At 43.8% G+C, this 19,426-nt stretch overlaps 1 protein-coding gene across 1 annotated transcript in view; it reads left to right on the forward strand.

Annotated features, from left to right (window-relative positions):
* The window catches only part of LOC110534482 (vascular endothelial growth factor C), a 51,956-nt gene that overhangs the window by 22,300 nt on the left and 10,230 nt on the right, over nucleotides 1-19,426 (forward strand). Inside the window, exons 3-5 of the mRNA XM_021619353.2 lie at nucleotides 239-429; nucleotides 7,388-7,527; nucleotides 16,688-16,800. Coding sequence (XP_021475028.2) covers nucleotides 239-429; nucleotides 7,388-7,527; nucleotides 16,688-16,800 — 444 coding nt within the window. The remainder of the gene's footprint in view (nucleotides 1-238; nucleotides 430-7,387; nucleotides 7,528-16,687; nucleotides 16,801-19,426) is intronic.

Consider the following 19,426-nt stretch of genomic DNA (forward strand, 5'->3'; position numbering starts at 1 on the left):
GGATGTTGACCAACTGACCTTGTAGGATAGTAGCACTTGACTATAACAAACAATTAGATCAGTGCTTAGTTTTAGCAAACAAATTTATATCACCTAAAAAATAAAAGACATTTGATTGGCCACTTACCTTGACTGACGTCAATACAGGAAGTGCAATACAATACATGGTTTGTCGAATGATGATGTCATTTTAATGCTCTGGTCTTCCTGTCTGATTCTCTCAACGTGCATCCAACAGGTATTGAGTCAGAGTGGAAAAAGACCCAGTGCATGCCACGAGAAGTTTGTTTAGATGTGGGGAAAGAGTTTGGGGCGGCTACAAACACCTTCTATAAACCACCCTGCGTGTCTGTCTACAGATGTGGGGGCTGCTGCAACAGCGAGGCGCATCAGTGTTTGAACATCAGCACCTCCTACATCAGCAAGACGGTGAGTTACACACAGCCTGGGGGACCGCAAGAGGGAGGGGTGGACTGTGGTGTGTGTGTGGGTGGGGGTGTGTGTGCGTGCGTGCGTGTGTGTGTGTGTGTGTGTGTGCGCGAGTGTGCGTGTGTGTGTTGGCTAGTATGTTGGAGTGGGGTTCTTAAACAGCGGCGGTACTCAACTTCAGTCCTCACAGGCCACAGTATCGTCAGGTTTGCTTTGTCCCCAGGGGCTTAATCGATCAATCAAAGTCATTGATTGACCACAGATCACTCACAGATCATCATTTTACTAGTTGAACGGCAAGACCTGAAAACCGTTAGACACACAGGCCCCTGAGGACTGGAGTTGGGTTAAAGCCTTGCTTCATATGATTTAGAAATGGTTTAGTTGATTTGCATGAAAATGCCAAAACAACGCATTGTTTTTACTGAGTGTGATCTGTGGAAATTCCAATGACGTATTGGATGTACTCTGATGTGCTTATAGCTTCTTTAAAGCCTGCGCTTAGTTTTTCTCTACTAGACTGAGGGCAGTAAGGGGTTCATTCTCAGTGTCCCACCTTGATTCAGGGGGTAAACGGCAGGCAGGGGGTTCTTCCGCGAGGTTGTGTGTGTTGGAGTTATTAGCAGCTAGGCCTCTTTTAATTGTCCACTTATTTTGGGTGGGCTGACCCCAGCCTGGCTGTTCTGAGTCTGTGTGATTTAAAGCATGACACGCTCACAGTCAGGGGTTTGAGTTTGAGTCCTCCTGGTCAAGGCCATAACATTTCAACTGTTGTTAGACTGCTAATGTTGCTATGGAGACTTACCACAGCCTCTGTAAGTGTAGCTCAATGACCTACGTGACTTAATCCTGGTCACCCCTGGGAACCTAAGGGCTTTTCCTATAATATTTTCTGCCCTAACACATTTTTTTTGTATAGTATTAACATGGACCATCAATATATTTGAATCTCTATTTTAGGGGATCAGAAAAAAATACCGTAATAGTTGAGCAATTGTTTTCGTGCAAATCAACAGTGTAGTGTTTTTTATGACCAGTGAACTAGACTCATAAGGCCCTGAGATGTGATCTGCTGTGGGGTGGGGTGGGGTGGGGGGGTGGGGGGGGGGGGTTCTGCTCTGTGTGGTACAGTAACTGATGTCTCTGTTTATGCTGTGTTTGCGTCAGAGAATAAGTATGTGTCAACATTCAAGGAGACACTGGGGGAGCATAGATGTTAGATTAGGACCCGTCTGTACAATTCAGTTGAGTGCTGGTGTGCCCTGATCTATGCAGATAAAACATATGTTCTCCATCCAAAGGGTTCTATATTTCTACATAGCTCTCATTAGCAAGACGCAGAGCACCAAGAATGAAATTGAAACCTGCAGTTCAATAACACAGCTAAGTAATATAGCCTACATGTGTTTGGTAACGTAACTACTTGTTAAACATTGGTGGTTGGATACAAACTAAGTTTGATTGGATTCAGATTGAAAATTTAAGCATGTATTTTCCATGCTATTCTGTCCATACAGATTTGATTGATTTCAAGCCCAACTACAGCTCCCATGACTATTTGATAGGCTTACTTGGAGACTCATAGCTAAACCACTGACTCATGTTACTACTGGGTATCCCCAGAGAAAGGCTAGCTTGTTGTGTCTACTCCCCCTGACATCACCCACAACCTTTGGATTATCTGTCGGTCTGTAGCCAGGCAGGCTGGTCTGTGGCCAGGCGGGTTAGTCTGTAGCCAGGCGGGTTTGTCTGTAGCCAGGCGGGTTTGTCTGTAGCCAGACGGGTTTGTCTGTAGCCAGACGGGTTTGTCTGTAGCCAGGCGGGTTTGTCTGTAGCCGGGCTGATTTGTCTGTGGACAGGTGGGTTTGTCTGTAGCCAGACGGGTTTGTCTGTAGCCAGGCGGATTTGTCTGTGGACAGGTGGGTTGGTCTGTAGGCCTACTGTTTGATTTCCACTACCAGAACTAATGGCCAATCAAAAGTTTCTCTAGATACCTCAAATTTTATGTCCACCTTATTTTATGCCCACCAACTCATGTGTTTGACAGGTCCGTCAGTCAGACAGATTAACTCGCTGAATAGTTAAGATGAACTTAATTAATAAACAGTTTACCTGACTTTTACTTTACGCGGCCTGCAGTATCATGGCGCCAACAGAGATGGTCTCCTCGCTTCAGGTCCTTAGGAAACTATGCAGTAAATAGTTTTTTATGTATTATTTCTTACATTGTTAGTCCAGAAAATCTCAAGCGTGATGTTGTACCCACTGTGACTATTAGCATTCGCACAAAACTGAAAGCGCAAACCACCGCATTAAATCATGGCAAGGCGACTGGAAACGTGACCGAAACGTGACCGAATACAGCTATCCCCTCTGCAAGGCAATCAAACAAGCAAAGCGTCAGTACAGAGACAAAGTGGAGTCGCAATTCAACGGCTCAGACACGAGACGTATGTGGCAGGGTCTACAGTCAATCACGGATTACAAAAAGAAAACCAGCCTCGTCGCGGACAATGACGTCTTGCCCCCAGACAAATTAAACAACTTCTTTGCTCGCTTTGAGGACAATACAGTGCCACTGACATGGCCCACTACCAAAGCCTGTGGGCTCTCCTTCACCGTGGCCAACGTGAGTAAAACATTTAAACGTGTTAACCCTCGCAAGGCTGCAAGCCCAGACGGCATCCCTAGCCGCACCCTCAGACCAGCTAGCTGGTGTGTTTACGGACATATACAATCAATCCCTATCCCAGTCTGCTGTGCCCACATGCTCCAAGAGGGCCACCATTGTTCCTGTTCCCAAGAAAGCTAAGGTAACTGAACTAAATGACTATCGCCCTGAAGCACTCACTTCTGTCATCATGAAGTGCTTTGAGAGACTAGTCAAGGATCATATCACCTCCACCATACCTGACACCCTAGATCCACTCCAATTTACTTACCGCCCCAATAGTTCCACAGACGACGCAATCGCCATCAGACTGCACACTGCCTTATCCCATCTGGACAAGAGGAATACCTATGTAAGAATGCTGTTCATTGACTACAGCTCAGCATTTAACACCATAGTACCCTCCAAACTCATCATTAAGCCCGAGACCCTGGGTCTCGACCCCGCCATGTGCAACTGGGTCCTGGACTTTCTGACGGGCCACCCCAGGTGGTCAGGGTAGGAAACAACATCTCCAGCCTGGTAATCCTCAATACTGGGGCCCCACAACGGTGCATGCTCAGCCCTCTCCTGTACTCCCTGTTCACTCATGACTGCGTAGCAATGCACGCTTCCAACTCAATCATCAAGTTTGCAGACGACACTACAGTGGTAGGCTTGATTACCAACAACGACGAGACGGCCTACAGGAAGAGGTGAGGGCCCTTGTAGTGTGATGCCAGGAAAATAACCTCTCACTCAACGTTAACAAAACAAAGGAGATGATTGTGGACTTCAGGAAACAGCAGAGGGAGCACCCCCCCATCCACATTGACAGGACAGTAGTAGAGAAGGTGGAAAGTTTCAAGTTCCTCAGTGTACACATCACAGACAAAATGAAATGGTCCACCCATACAGACAGTGTGGTGAAGAAGGTGCAACAGCGCCCTTCAACCTCAGGAGGCTGAAGAAATTTGGCTTGTCACCGAAAACACTTTTACAGATGTACAATCGATAGCATCCTGTCCTGTCGGGCTGTATCACCTCCTGTTATGGCAACTGCTCCGCCCACAACCGCAAGGCTCTCCAGAGGGTAGTGCGGTCTGCACAACGCAATACCGAGGGCAAACTACCTGCCCTCTAGGACACCTACACAACCCGATGTCACAGGAAGGCCAAAAAGATCATCAAGGACAACAACCACCTAAGCCACTGCCTGTTCATCCCGCTGTCATCTATAAGGCGAGGTCAGTACAGGTGCATCAAAGCTGGGACAGAGAGACTGAAAAACAGCTTCGATCTCAAGACCATCAGACTGTTAAACAGCCATCACTAACATAGAGGGGCTGCTGCCAACATACAGACTCAAATCTCTTGCCACTTTTATAAATGTAATTAATGGAAATTAATAAATGTATCACTAGTCACTTTAAACAACGCCACTTTAATAATGTCTACATATCCTACATTATCCATCTCATATGTATATACTGTATTCTATAACATCTACTGTATCATGCCTATGCCGCACGGGTCATCGCTCCTACATATATTTATATGTACAGTTGGAAGTTTACAGAAGTTTACATACACTTAGGTTGGAGTCATTAAAAATTGATTTCAACCACTCCACAAATTTCTTGTTAACAAACTATAGTTTTGGCAAGTCGGTTAGGACATCTACTTTGTGCATGACACAAGTCATTTTTACAACAATTGTTTACAGACAGATTATTTTACTTATAATTCACTGTATCACAATTCCAGCGGGTCAGAAGTTTACATACACTAAGTTGACTATGACTTTAAACAGCTTGGAAAATTCCCGAAAATTATGTCATGGCTTTAGAAGCTTCTGATAGGCTAATTGACATCATTTGAAGCATTTGCAGGTGTACCTGTGGATGTATTTCAAGGCCTAGCTTCAAACTCAGTGCCTCTTTGCTTGACATCATGGGAAAATCAAAAGAAATCATCAATTGTAGACGTCCACAAGTCTGGTTCATCCTTGGGAGCAATTTCCAAACGCCTGAAGGTACCATGTTCACCTATACAAACAATAGTACGCAAGTATAAACACCGTGGGACCAAGCAGCCATCATACCGCTCAGGAAGGAGACGCGTTCTGTCTCCTAGAGATGAACGTACTTTGGTGTGAAAAGTGCAAATCAATCCCAGAACAACAGCAAAGGACCTTGTGAAGATGCTGGAGGAAACAGGTACAAAAGTATCTACATCCACAGTAAAACAAGTCCTATATCGACATAACCTGAAAGGCAACTCAGCAAGGAAGAAGCCACTGCTCCAAAACCGACATCAAAAAGCCAGACTACGGTTTGCAACTGCACATGGGGACAAAGATCGTACTTTTTGGAGAAATGTCCTCTGGTCTGATGAAACCAAAATAGAACTGGCCATAATGATCATCGTTATGTTTGGAGAAAAAAGGGGGAGGCTTGCAAGCTGAAGAACACCATCCCAACTGTGAAGCACGGGAGTGGCAGCATCATGTTGTGGGGGTGCTTTGCTGCAGGAGGGACTGGTGCACTTCACAAATAGATACCATCATGAGGAAAATAATTAGCTGGATATATTGAAGCAACATCTCAAGACATCAGTCAGGAAGTTAAAGCTTGGTCACAAATGGGTCTTCCAAATGGACAATGACCCGAAGCATACTTCCAAAGTTGTGACAAAATGGCTTAAGGACAACAAAGTCAAAGTATTGGAGTGGCCATCACAAAGCCCTGACACCCTTCCTATAGAAAATTTGTGGGCAAAACTTTAAAAGCGTGTACTTGTTAGATATTACTGCACGGTCGGTACTGGAAGCACAAGCATTTCGCTACACTCGCATTAACATCTGCTAACCATGTGTATGTGACCAATAACATTTTATTTTATTTTATTTGAGCATCGCTAGTTGATTTTACGGATAGTTGATCTTAAGCATTTCTTTCCTCTGCCCTCAATTAACTATTCTGTGGGTACAGTGGGAGTGTTCTTTAAGACAGCTCTTGGGTAGTGCTCACTTTCTTTCCCTAGATGTGAGTCCATTGTTAGGTACAGTACATCAAGACACCTTAAGGAATTTCTCTCATGTACGTTGCCAGCCTAACGAGGGGTTAGTGTGTTGTCTTTAGAGCGGTGGGGGGGTGTGTGTGATGCAGTGTAAGTGCATAAACACGGCTGTAAGGAGCCGGGTGTGGATGGGAAGGAGGGGCAGGTAGGGGAAGGTAGGGAAGCACCCCTCCCGGTCACCAGGGAGGACTTTCTGGGGCGACGTTAGGGCATGGGGGTCAGATCATCCCGTCATTACAGTATTTTTGCTATTCCTGGCTATTCCCCTCACGTATAAACCATTCCCAACCTCATCAATGTATTGGGATAAGGGTTGCAGTATTTATTGCAGGGGCATTTGTCAGGTTTTACTGCTTTCTTAAAAGGAAGCTGGAATGGCCTCCGCCAAAGCCCATGCCAAGGTGCTGAGACTAATCAGACTGGGCTGCCTTGGTAACATGTCTGCCAGGTGGAGGATCGGGGCGATTGCTTAGGTCAGTTTTAATCATCCAAAAGGACTATAGTCCTCATTGAGTGGCCTGTTATTTTTTTTGAGTGAATGTGGACTGACTTGAAACGTTGAAGGGAAGAAAAGTCTGGATTCAAGTCACAGAGACGTTTGTTTGCTATTCATGCTTTGGAGGCCAATGGCCATTCAGAGACTCACTCTCAATCACTGCTTGAGTCTACTCTATTCCTCCCTATGCGGCCCTAGGACTGAGTAACCTCAATGAATAGTGTTTAATTGATCAAGGCGTGATACAGAAAGCTCCTGCCGACACTCATAAAAACAAGCTCTCTTACCTCATTCCCTCTTTCATGGCTGCTATCCCGTCCACTTCAATGTTGTCTGTAGTTGTGGTTAGAGAGTTTATACACAGTGTGGTTGTGTGTCAGTGGTCTGCGAATTTAGAGTTGCACAACATGCCCCATTCTTAGCCTCACTTATCTGGTTGTTTTTAGATTTAATCTTCAACCCTCAAATGGTCCTGACTAGAAAGCTGCAAAGAAACTGTGGCAAAAGGTTGATCATCAAGTTTGGTTGTGCTGTGACATCAACTAGACAAATACAGGTTCTACAAAGTACTATTATCTCTGTCAGTTGCTTGATAATTATTATTTTTTTCTCTCATAAATGTCTGAAAACCACTATTCATTGTAGGTTTCACCATTATGGTGACTAAAGAAAACTGTCTAAAAGTCCTACTATCTGTTACTTGACTCATTTTCTCTCTCTGTTTCTCCTAGCTGTTTGAAATCACAGTTTCCAGCAGTACAAATAACAACCTAGTGACTATCAGCTTTGCCAACCACACCGTGTGCAATTGTCTGTCCAAACTGGACGCCTACAGACAAGTACACTCCATCATACGACGATCTCTACCAGAGTAAGTGTTCCTTTTCTTAATCCAGTCCTCTAACTTAGCTATGTTGATCTGCTCCTACCCCTGTAGGAGTTAGGGGTAATAGTGATAGTAGGAGAGGTTCTGTAAAGTATCTTCTTATATAGGCCTCTTCTAGTGCCTTTTTCTGGATTTCTAATCCAGTCTATGCCTTGTGTTTTCACATCCAGTACATTGGGTCTGCTGAATTAACTGCTCAAAGTGTTCTAGCAGATATCTGTCACAGGGACTTTTCCAAATGCCCAGAAAGTGAGAAGGAGGCATTGTCCACCACAGGACAGGAAATACACTTCAAGAACAGTTTGCAAGATGTTGCGGATGTATTTAAGCTTGCAAAGAGCTCGTTCCCGCACCAAGAAACTTAGGATAGCGTCTCCGCTGTCAGCATGCTAACCAAAAGTCCCCCGTTCCAACAAACTCGCTCAGTTTTTCCAGTCAGTTCCTGGATTGTGGTTCTCTTTATTGGGAGTATATGTGGTGAAAGGGTTGTGTGTGTTTTGGATACAGTGGGAGGTTGCCTTATGTTGTACAGCAACAGTATTTTCCCTTGAACGGATATAGAGGTTCATATTGGCCAATTTAGTGTGGACACCTATTGTTCCTGTGCTGTGAAGGCTTCCTGTCAGTGTGTTGATATAAGAGGTGCTACTACAGGAAATCCCAGCAGTGAACCGTGATTAACTTTCCATTTACGCAGGGCAGTGCACTGTGGAGCATTATGGACTGAGTCCATAGTCACTACGTGGAATGAGGACAGTTTAAAGGATTGCGTTTCTGTCACCAGACCTGAAATCACTTTTACATAATTAGAGTTAGTGTCATTTCCTCAATCATACACACACCTGTGCAGCACCCACTTGGTTGATGTAAAGATGAGATGTTGCTACTCCGGCAGTAAACGTCCAGAAGCATAACTTAACCTGCCTCAACTTATGAAAACTGCAGTATATCGTGAGCAAGAGGTTACACGGGAGATGTATCTACAGACAGCTCCTCGTCTTGTCTGTCTGCTGTGTTTACGTCAGAGGAGCAGAGGAGTGTAGACTTGGCCCCGGACCCGAACACCTAGCCCGGCCCCCAGTCTCACGCCCCCACATGTACTGTACATTAAGCCGTGTTTTCATACAGTCGTTTTCTGGGAGCGGTGGGAGAGTTAACTGTTGTTTGGCTAAATCAGAACAAGTCAGGAGACAATATTGTTTCCAGAGCCTCCACCAGACTTAGAGCAGTCCTTCTTCTACAGTAGGGTACATGTATCTAGAGGTTTTCCACCAAGCAGTAGCAATAATAGTAGTAGTAGCAGTAGTAGCAGTAGTAGGAGCAGTAGTAGCAGTAGTAGTAGCAGTAGTAGTAGTAGTAGTAGTAGTAGCAGTAGTAGTAGCAGTAGCAGTAGTAGTAGCAGTAGTAGTAGTAGTAGTAGTAGTAGTAGCAGTAGCAGTAGCAGCAGTAGTAGCAGTAGCAGTAGTAGAAGCAATAGCAGTAACAGTAGCAGTAGCACTAGTATTATCAGTAGTAATAGCAGTAGCAGTAGTTGTAGCACTAGCACTAGTAGTATCAGTAGTTGTAGCAGTAGCAGTAGCAGTAGTAGAAGCAGTAGCAGTAGAAGTAGCAGCAGTTGTAGCAGTAGCATTAGTATTAGCAGTATCACTAGTAGTAGCAGTAGCAGTAGTAGTAGCAGTAGCAGTAACACTAGCAGTAGCACTAGTAGTAGCAGTAGCACTAGTAATATCAGTAGTAATAGCAGTAGCAGTAGTAGTAGCAGTAGTAGAAGCAGTAGCAGTATTAGTAGCAGTAGCCCTAGCAGTAGCACTACTAGTAGCAGTAGCACTACTAGTATCAGTAGTGGCAGTAGTAGTAGTAGAAGCAGTAGCAGTAGTAGTAGCTGTAGTACTAGTAGTAGCAGTAGCACTAACAGTAGCAGTAGCACTTACAGTAGCAGTAACAGTGGTGATATAAGGAGCAGCAGGGTGGGGACGGCCTGTCAACACCCCAGGGAGAGGAGAGCAAGACCAGGGCTGCACAAGGCAAGCAAACAGGCTTAAGAGCAACACTCCATAAACACTTAGAATATACTATAGACAATGAGCTCATAGCTAAAAATTCAGGCCCAATGTATAACTCTGGAGCCTAGGTATACTCAACAAGGGCCCAGAGTTTGACCTGTTTCAGTTTACGTGTTCAGGAAAAACTCCTCGCCCCAAAATTGAATGGCTCATTTCAAACCGAAATAAGAAACTCAACACCAACCGACGTGTTCACTGGCCTTGTGATGTCATGTACTGTCAATTCATAGTCCCTAATGTGACACGTTTAGATCAATTGTAAATCTCTGTAAGTCTCATACGTGCGCTTTGTGTACTAACAAGGGATCTTGCTCTCTATTTCTGCTCGGCATTGCGCTGTTACAGTGCGACTAGTGTAAATGTTTATTGCCCTTGTGTCAACCCCACAGACTGAAGGATTAGCCTTTCGTCCGTTCTTGACATGCGCCGGCATGCCGAGAAATGACTCATTCCCCAAGGTGAAAAACTCTCTTCTAGCAATGCAATGGCAATTGGAACACCATTGATCTGTAAGCCCTAATATTCTCCATGTCCTAAAGCTGTGGTGTTGTTGTGACCGACCAGGGAGGACAGTATTGCCAAGAGAGAGCTGCAGATCGATCCCAGATGAGAGACCTGCTACAGCCAGATCCAGGGCTGCGTTACAAATGGTACCCTATTCCTTTTATAGTGCTCTACTTTTGACCAGGGCCCATAGGGAATAGGGTGCAATTTGGGATGGAGACCAGAGGTCCAGGTCGTGACTACCTGGCTGAAAGATCTATGGCAGGATATGAGCCATGCTACAAGGCTGTTTTGCACGAGCCGTGTCATAGGGGCCAATCAATAGGATAGGTTGAAGCACAATGAATTACAATGTAGGTGTTTTTGGTATGGAAAAGTTTATTTGTGTGTGATTAATGGATAGCATTACCTGACGTAGCAGGATAGCATTACCTGACGAATCTTACCTGACGTGACTAATTGAAATGCCTGGTCCTCTTTATGCCATTGCTGTAAATAAGAATCTGTTCTCAGTCAATTTACCTGGTAAAATAAGGATTAAGTCAAATAAGGCTGAGAGTCCATATTCAGGATGCCTATGATATCTGGCTGTGACATCACTACATATCAAATGATGGAATAAAGGTCTTATTTCAGAAGGAATGAAGTTGACAAATGATCAGCCTTCGTCCCCTAAGACCCTGAGTTGGTCCTGGAGTTGTCAGAACTATCCTTCCAGAGCGAGTCAGCAGACCAGTTTATTATTACGTGATATTTTACAGCAGGGGAAGGGGAAAACGCATCATCCCTCGGCGAGTAAGCTGCTCTCTCTCTCTCATACATAGCCAGGCATCGCTCAGCGCTTCGCGTAAGAAAAAGCAGATATGTTCCTAAGGCGAGCAGAACTTTGTTCTGCTAGTATGCATCCTAAATTGCACCCTTTTCCCTTTATAGTGCACTACTTTTGACCTGGGCCCATTTGGCTCCATCAAAAGTAGTGCCCTATATAGGGAATAGGGTGCCATTTGGGACACATCCCTTGTGTTTTTCTTCTTTGCCTTGACACTAAGGGGTGTCTCTTTCCACCATTCCTTTCTGCCTGTAGCTCTAGTGGGGGTATGGTTACATAGCAGCAACAGTTTATGTTATGATTGCGGATATAGAGGCATTAAAGCTGTATACAACATCTAAAAGTGACCTAATGGAGTCTAGTCTAGACCAATCCATCCCCAGAATTATTCTGGATCACAGAAATAGGACCAAATTAAGCTGTGAGGGCATATAAAGACTGAAACAGACCCGTGGGTCCAGTAGTAGAGCTCTGATCTTTCTCTGGTCTGTTTCTCTGCGGTTCTTTTCCATGGACCTTTACTCTTAACTGTTGTGAATGCTCAGGACACACAGACCATTACAAGCACAGGTCTCTCAACATGTGTAAGGATCTCACCTATTGATATGAGTAGAAAAATCACAAGGAGATGCTACGGAATGGTCGTCCAGTTCTGTCGTCATATAAATAGACACGTATCAAAACCTACGGAGAATGCTGTTGTCTGAATGGCAACATCTCGTGATCATATAGTAGTCTGTAGGCTGCCACCGTTAACACAATGTGGTCTAATGTTACTTATCAAGACCCAGGGCTAAGAAGTGCCAAATAAGGAGCTCTCTGCCCTCACACATACTGGACATAATAAACCATTAGAGAGATGAGCTACTCTTCAGAATGAAGAGAAATGCTTTCAACTTGAGAGTGTAAGGTCATCCCAATTCCTCAAATGTCAAATAATAGAGTGTGTGTGAGGTGAAAAGACTGGTAATAATTACGAAAAGTTGGCTAAGAGTTTCTCGCTCCCTTGCTTGTTCTTTGGGATGGAGAATTTGGGAGTTACTCACAGGCGTAATGAAAATAAAATCTCTCTCTGGGATACCGCAGGATAAACAGTTAGCCGTTACCCGAGCGAGAGGAGCGAGGAGGAGCTCAAAGGGCACCCCATCCGTTATCTAAGATGACGTTTATCCTGGCGTGCGGCTGTCCGTCAGGCGGTGGGGAAAAAAACTCAGTGCCAATAAAACGCTTGATGTCAAGAGACGTAACACAGATGTGCTGCTGAAGCTTTGTTCCTCCCATTTTAAAAGATAAATATCTTTGCTTGAGCTTGTACAGTATGTGTGGGTAAAATGTTGAGTGAAGCTAGTCTTTCTACTCTGAAAGATGAAGGCTTTTTGCAACAGATGCGTAGCTAGTTTTACAGATGGACATTTAATGGGGGACCTATTCAAGAAGAGGACGTTTGGCATATGGAATGCTGACGTGCGTACTCTGTAGACCTGTGCCATAAATTGGAGCAGGAAAGGACAATGCAGCAGGTACCGCCAAGACTGCAGAGCTATAAAATATAACATTATGTACAGTGATGCTCTATATCACCAGATCAATTTAACATAAGAAAAGCTACTAAATCAGGTGGATGGCAACCTAACACACAGTCTACCTTCTATTGTATGCACACAGTTATTATTCATTTCAAATCCATCACATTCCAGAGGAGGCCCTGAACATACCAATCCATTTCTCATAGGAAATATAGACAGTATTTTATTTGCTATATGAATCAAAACAACACATACCAGAGGTCTGCACATACCACATACAAATCCCATCCCGATGTGAATTATAGACAGTAGTTGTACTATATTAATCAAATCACATGCAGCAAAGTCTCCTGGCTGAAGAAGAACTAACATGTTCCTGGGATTACCCCAGCCTATGTATTATCAAGGGGGGGTGACACCTTGGCTGTCTAAACGGACACGTCTGTTGTGTGTTACGAAAGGTGCACAGTGCACGTGTTGTTAATCAGATTACGTGTCTTCCTACGAAGCCACAAACATGCCAGGAGGGTGATTTTGATTATTTTTTCAGCCCTCATGAATGTGGTGTCTGCTTAAGCCACTGCGTGAATGGTGATTGAAAGCACATTGACAGTCCCTCAAACGTGTAGAGCTGCCACTGAGCCGTTTCATGGCAGCTTTTATTTCAAATAAATAGTCAAAAGGATATGTTGTTGTTTTCCGTATATAATCAACACAAAACTTTAATTTAGCCAACATCTGTTTCCATTGTTGCATTTGAAACAAATGCATTTGTGAATTCCAAACAGTTCATTTTTTCTGAAGTGCTCTAACCACTAACTGTAATTTGTTATCAGGTTGACTAAGCTCACTCTTCACTTTCAAGCAGGGGCACAACTTTCACTGGGGACGGGGACGGGGGGGGGGACATGTTCTGAAATGGCATTTTTGCTCCCCACAGTGTTATCATTGGAATGTGATACAAAACAAGGCAACTGTGTGCTTTAGGGCCATGCGGATGCCGCCGAACGGTCGGGTAAGCTGTTTGGAGTGTTTGTCTGACTGGATAAAAAAATGTAGTGAATTATGTCCCCCCCACTTCTAAAACGAAAGTAGCGCCCCTGCTTTCAAGCGTATGGATGCTTACTGTGATTAGCACACCAATTGTGGAATGTCTAAGATATGTTTTTGGAGTTTCAGAGGTTCTGACCTCAAAGAGGCCTGACAAATTTTATTATTGCGGGGATTTCCATAATAAAAGTGTCCGCCCATCCCCCTTACTCACCCCAACGCCCTCCGTTGACAGAATGTTATAACAGGGTCACATACCAGACAGGACCTCCATTTAAAGACAGGATGATCTTAGACCTGGGGAGAAGAAGGCAGAGAGAAGGAAAGAGGTGAGAGGGCAAGAACGTGAGATGGGGAAGGTGAAGGAGGCTTCATGCCTCCCTCCCTGACTCCCAGGCCTACCTGAACGTTTGTGTATGATAAACCCCTGACCGTGCCACTTGTCTCACTCCCTCACCCCCCCCGACAAAGGGGGCTCAATCAATCGCAGATAGGGGGTAACCTTAGCTGTTACACCTGTCCACTTTCTCAGTGGGGCTCGGTGCAAAGGTGAGGGGGTGCTTCTCGGGGCAGGGATTGGCGGCCTGATATTGGGGTGATATATTAGAGATCAGGTCTGATATTGGGGTGTAACAGTATATTTGAGATCAGATCTGATATTGGGGTGATATATTAGAGATCAGGTTTGATTTTGGGGTGATATTTTACAGATCAGGTCTGATATTTGGGTGATATTGAGGGTGATGCCCTGGTCGTTTGTTGAGCTGCCTGCCATGACTGGACCATTTAAATCAAACTGCCAGAGCAGAGGGGGAAACGGATGTAGAGACTGGGGGGGAGACGGAGGTTGAGTTGGAGGGGGAGAGTCATAAATCACTACAAGAGAAGGGTAAGACCTGCTTTTTCACTTCCATGAGGAAACAAATGGTCTACATTTTCATGGAGAAAAAAAGTTTAAGTTCCACTGTCAAGCCGTTAGTTTGCCTCTCGCACAGCTTGTGTATGGTTGGCATTTCCTCAGGACAGAGTTATAGAAAAGGATATATTACTGAACCAGAGGCCCGTTTTTTTAACAGTGGGTTTGCCCTTACGGATGCCTTTTCAACTGCACTGACCAGCGGAATGCACTGTAACACTTTACACAGTTGTACTGCACGTCGAATAAAGCCTTAGACCTGCATGCACTCACAGTACGGTGGCTAGTTACGCAAGTGTGCGTCGAACGCAGCTTTATCAAACTGTTTAGGAATGTTCCATGCTGAGGGTAGTAGAGTTTGTTAGCATTTTTGCACCTAAACACATGAAGCTTCAAGTGTGAGTTCCAGGAGCTACAGCGGAAACCTCAGCTCTAGCACAGCACCTACCCTGGTGTGTAGCACACCGGAAAGTAAACACAATCATTCGTTTCATACACTTGTTTTCTTTACCGTTCCCACCTGCTCCATTCATATTCTCCCCCCTCTTGAAAGGATGACAACAACGATCCCCCATAGAGGCGCTAAGTGCTATTTGTTGGCTCTCTCTTCAGAGGCTGAATGGAGCTAATGTGGTTCTCTTTTCAGTGCAGTTCCTATAAGTAAATTAATCAATTGAAATAAATGCATTAGGCCGTAATCTATGGATTTCACAAGACGGGGCAGGGGCGCAGCCAATCAGGGGCGCAGCCAATCAGGGGTGCAGCCAATCAGGGGCGCAGCCAATCAGGGGCGCAGCCAATCAGGGGCGCAGCCAATCAGAATTAGTTTTTCCCCACAAAAGGGTTGTAAAACAGACAGAAATACTCCTCAGTATGTTCAGTGTAAATACCAATTCACTTCAATACATTTTAACTGGATATACTGCCATTTTATGTTTGTGTCCAAGCTCTTGCAATTCTACTGCTGTTGCATTCATGTGGGTTAGATGTCGCATAACAACAGTCCTTCTCCATATGAAGCTTATATAGAAGTGTTTTAAATGCATCTTCGATAGTACAAACATTTCACTCCACAACTCCACCCTGCTGAGAGCTATCCCTTTTCTTTCACAGCAGTTAAAGCAGCCAGAATCAAGTTTAGCTTGGAATGCGGCCGTGCTTCCACTGGCCAGCGGTTGTACTGTAGCACGAGCCGCGCGTTTGTCTCAGAGCAACAAGGCAGATGGATGCAGCTGACACTGGCTCTGATAAAGTCTGTGTGGGTCGGTTGCCAGTATGTGATTTCAACTGGACTCTCAGCAGTGGTCTAGCCTAATGTGTAACAGTATGAGAAAAAGCAAAGCACTGGGCTTCGAAGTGGATGATATCAGAAATGTCAAAACTAAATAGACCCATATTGGTCTGGCAAGTGTCAGATGTGCGTGTGAAACACGCTGGCCACGATGGTCAGTCATTTGTCGAATGTGTTTTGTCAATGGAAAGCCAATGGAAAGTGTGTGAGTAGGGAGGGAGAGAGAGAGAGAGAGAGAGAGAGAGAGAGAGAGAGAGTCAGAATCAGAATCATGTGGCGTGTGTGCCAGCCTCACCATGTGCTTCGAGTTATAGCGACAGACAGTGTCTCCGGTTTTGATCCTTTTCACTTTCCTCCCCCTAAATGATCATCTTCGTTGACAGATCCAAGGGCGATTGAAGTGCTACGTTCTAAAGTATTACTATGTGGAGTGGAAGGAAGCTCAAGAAGAGGTGAATGCAGCTCTAATCTAAAGTGAAGGGTCTTACCAATGCTAACCAATGTTTACTAGGCTACCAAATATATTCTTCTTACTTTTTTTCCATTGCTTTCCATTGTCTTCCCGAGAGTCCTCTCTCTTTGATGGTTGTTTGTCTAAACTCAGCCAATCAGCATCCCTCTTATCTTTAAGGGGGCAGAAATGTTTCATGTCATCAGACCCAATTGGCTTATTCACTCTCACTCTAAGATAGATGTGCTGAAAACCCTTAAAACAGCACTATCAGTCCAGCCCTGTCACATTTCATCCAACAACCAAAACAACATCAAATGCTACATAGCTTAGTGTCGTTTGGGCCAGGTTAATGAATGTCGATGAAGTGAGGAATTCCCTCTCCAGCTACTGGCACCCAAATGGCACCCTATTCCCTATATAGTGCACTACTTTTGACCAGGGCCCATATGGCTCTGGTCAACAGCCTCTGTCTGTCGGTTTCCTCCTCTTCTAATACTGTTTTCCCCTTACAGATGTCTGGTAGCCAATAAAACCTGCCCAAAGAACCACAGCTGGAGCAACCGCTTGTGCAGATGTATGGCGGTGCAACGTGACACCCCTCCCCCGCCCCAGATACAACACTCGGGTGAGTAGGCCCTCGTACTGATGCTGATACTGCACTTGTTGCACAACTGAATTACCGCTTATTAGACTGAATTACCACTTATTAGACTGAATCACCGCTTATTAGACTGAATTAGCTACCGCTTATTAGACTGAATTACAGCTTATTAGACTGAACTACAGCTAATTAGACTGAATTACCACTTATTAGAGTGAATTACCGCTTATTAGACTGGATTATCGTTTTTCGACTGAATTAGCTACCGCTTATTAAGCTGAATTACCATTTATTAGATTAAATTAACACATATTAGACTGAATTGCTGCTTATTAGACTGAATTAGCTACTGCTTATTAGACTTAATTACCTGTTAATAGACTGAATTACAGTTTATTAGTCTGAAATACAGCTTATTAGACTGAATGAGCTACTGGTTATTAGACTGAATTAACTACCACTTATTAGACTGAAATACCGCTTATCAGACTGAATTAGCCACTGCTTATCAGACTGAATTAGCCACTGCTTATCAGGCTGAATTAGCTACTGCGTATTAGACTGAATTACCGCTCATTAGACTGAATTACCGCTTATCAGACTGAATTAGGTACTGCGTAGTAGACTGAATTACCTCTTATTAGACTGAATTACCGCTTATCAGACTAAATTAGCTACTGCTTATTAGACTGAATTACCGTTTATCAGACTGAAATAGCTACTGCGTATTAGACTGAATTACCTCTTATTAGACTGAATTAGCTACTGCTTATTAGACTGAATTACCGTTTATCAGACTGAAATAGCTACTGCTTATGAGACTGAATTACCTCTTATTAGACTGAATTACCTCTTATTAGACTGAATTAGTTACTGCTTATTAGGCTGAATTACCGTTTATCAGACTGAATTAGCTACTGCTTATGAGACTGAATTACCGTTTATCAGACTGAAATAGCTACTGCTTATTAGACTGAATTACCTCTTATTAGACTGAATTAGCTACTGCTTATTAGACTGAATTACCGTTTATCAGACTGAATTAGCTACTGCGTATTAGACTGAATTACCTCTTATTAGACTGAATTAGCTACTGCTTATTAGGCTGAATTACCATTTATCAGACTGAATTAGCTATTGCGTATTAGACTGAATTACCTCTTATCAGACGGAATTAGCTACTGCTTATTAGGCTGAATTACAGTTTATTAGACTGAATTACCGCTTATCAGACTGAATTAGCTACTGCGTATAAGACTGAATTACCTCTTATTAGACTGAATTAGCTACTGGTTATTAGGCTGAATTACTGCTTATTAGACTGAATTACCTCTTAATGTGGTGAATTATGTTTCTCTTTGAGTTCAATATTACTAAGATAGGCTGTTCTGAGGGTGTCCTAGTTGTGGTATGGATTGAAATGTGGAGTCAAGAGAATGTGTTGTGCACGATTTAACTGTCTTTTAATGTTCTCTTACAAGACTGTGACAGAGTGAAGCGATGATGCTAGAGTATCATAAAGAAACTAAAACGGACACAGAGAAGGACAATGTGCTCTTGGTTTTCTACAACAGCCCTCAAAATCCTCACAGAGACACAGACCAGCACTTGAGTCTCTTCAACAACTCACCAACAAGAGAACAACTCATTCCACTCCACTCAATGTGACGTGAGAACGTACCCGTGATCCCCATACACTATTTACAACCCAAGTCCACTTTTTCTCTAAGGCAGATGTTGAAAGCACCCAGTGAGTTGTCACTATGAAAACACAACATGGCAGTTGTTTTTCAGTAGACGTGGCTACGCAGTAGAGAGAACAAATGAGAGACAGAAGAATTCAAAAAGAATCCCAGAGCACTGGATTCCATGGCTTCGTCCCAAATGCAACCCTATTCCCTTTATAGTGCACTACTTTTGACCAGGACCCATAGTGGACTATGTAGGGAATAGGGTGCCCTTTGGGACGAAACCCATGGCTCGCGCCTCTCTACCCCAGCCACAAAATGTTTATTTTTATTTATTTTTATTTTACCTTTATTTAACCAGGTAGGCAAGTTGAGAACAAGTTCTCATTTACAATTGCGACCTGGCCAAGATAAAGCAAAGCAGTTCGACAGATACAACAACACAGAGTTACACATGGAGTAAAACAAACATACAGTCAATAATAAAGTATAAACAAGTCTATATACAATGTGAGCAAATGAGGTGAGAAGGGAGGTAAAGGCAAAAAAAGGCCTTGGTGGCAAGGTAAATACAATATAGCAATTAAAACACTGGAATGGTAGTTTTGCAATGGAAGAATGTGCAAAGTAGAAATAAAAATAATGGGGTGCAAAGGAGCAAAATAAATAAATAAATTAAATACAGTTGGGAAAGAGGTAGTTGATAGGGCTAAATTATATGTGGGCTATGTACAGGTGCAGTAATCTGTGAGCTGCTCTGACAGTTGGTGCTTAAAGCTAGTGAGGGAGATAAGTGTTTCCAGTTTCAGAGATTTTTGTAGTTCGTTCCAGTCATTGGCAGCAGAGAACTGGAAAGAGAGGCGGCCAAAGAAAGAATTGGTTTTGGGGGTGACTAGAGAGATATACCTGCTGGAGCGTGTGCTACAGGTGGGAGATGCTATGGTGACCAGCGAGCTGAGATA

Source organism: Oncorhynchus mykiss, chromosome 10 (assembly GCF_013265735.2).
Source record: "Oncorhynchus mykiss isolate Arlee chromosome 10, USDA_OmykA_1.1, whole genome shotgun sequence".
NCBI classification, from domain to species: Eukaryota; Metazoa; Chordata; class Actinopteri; order Salmoniformes; family Salmonidae; genus Oncorhynchus; species Oncorhynchus mykiss.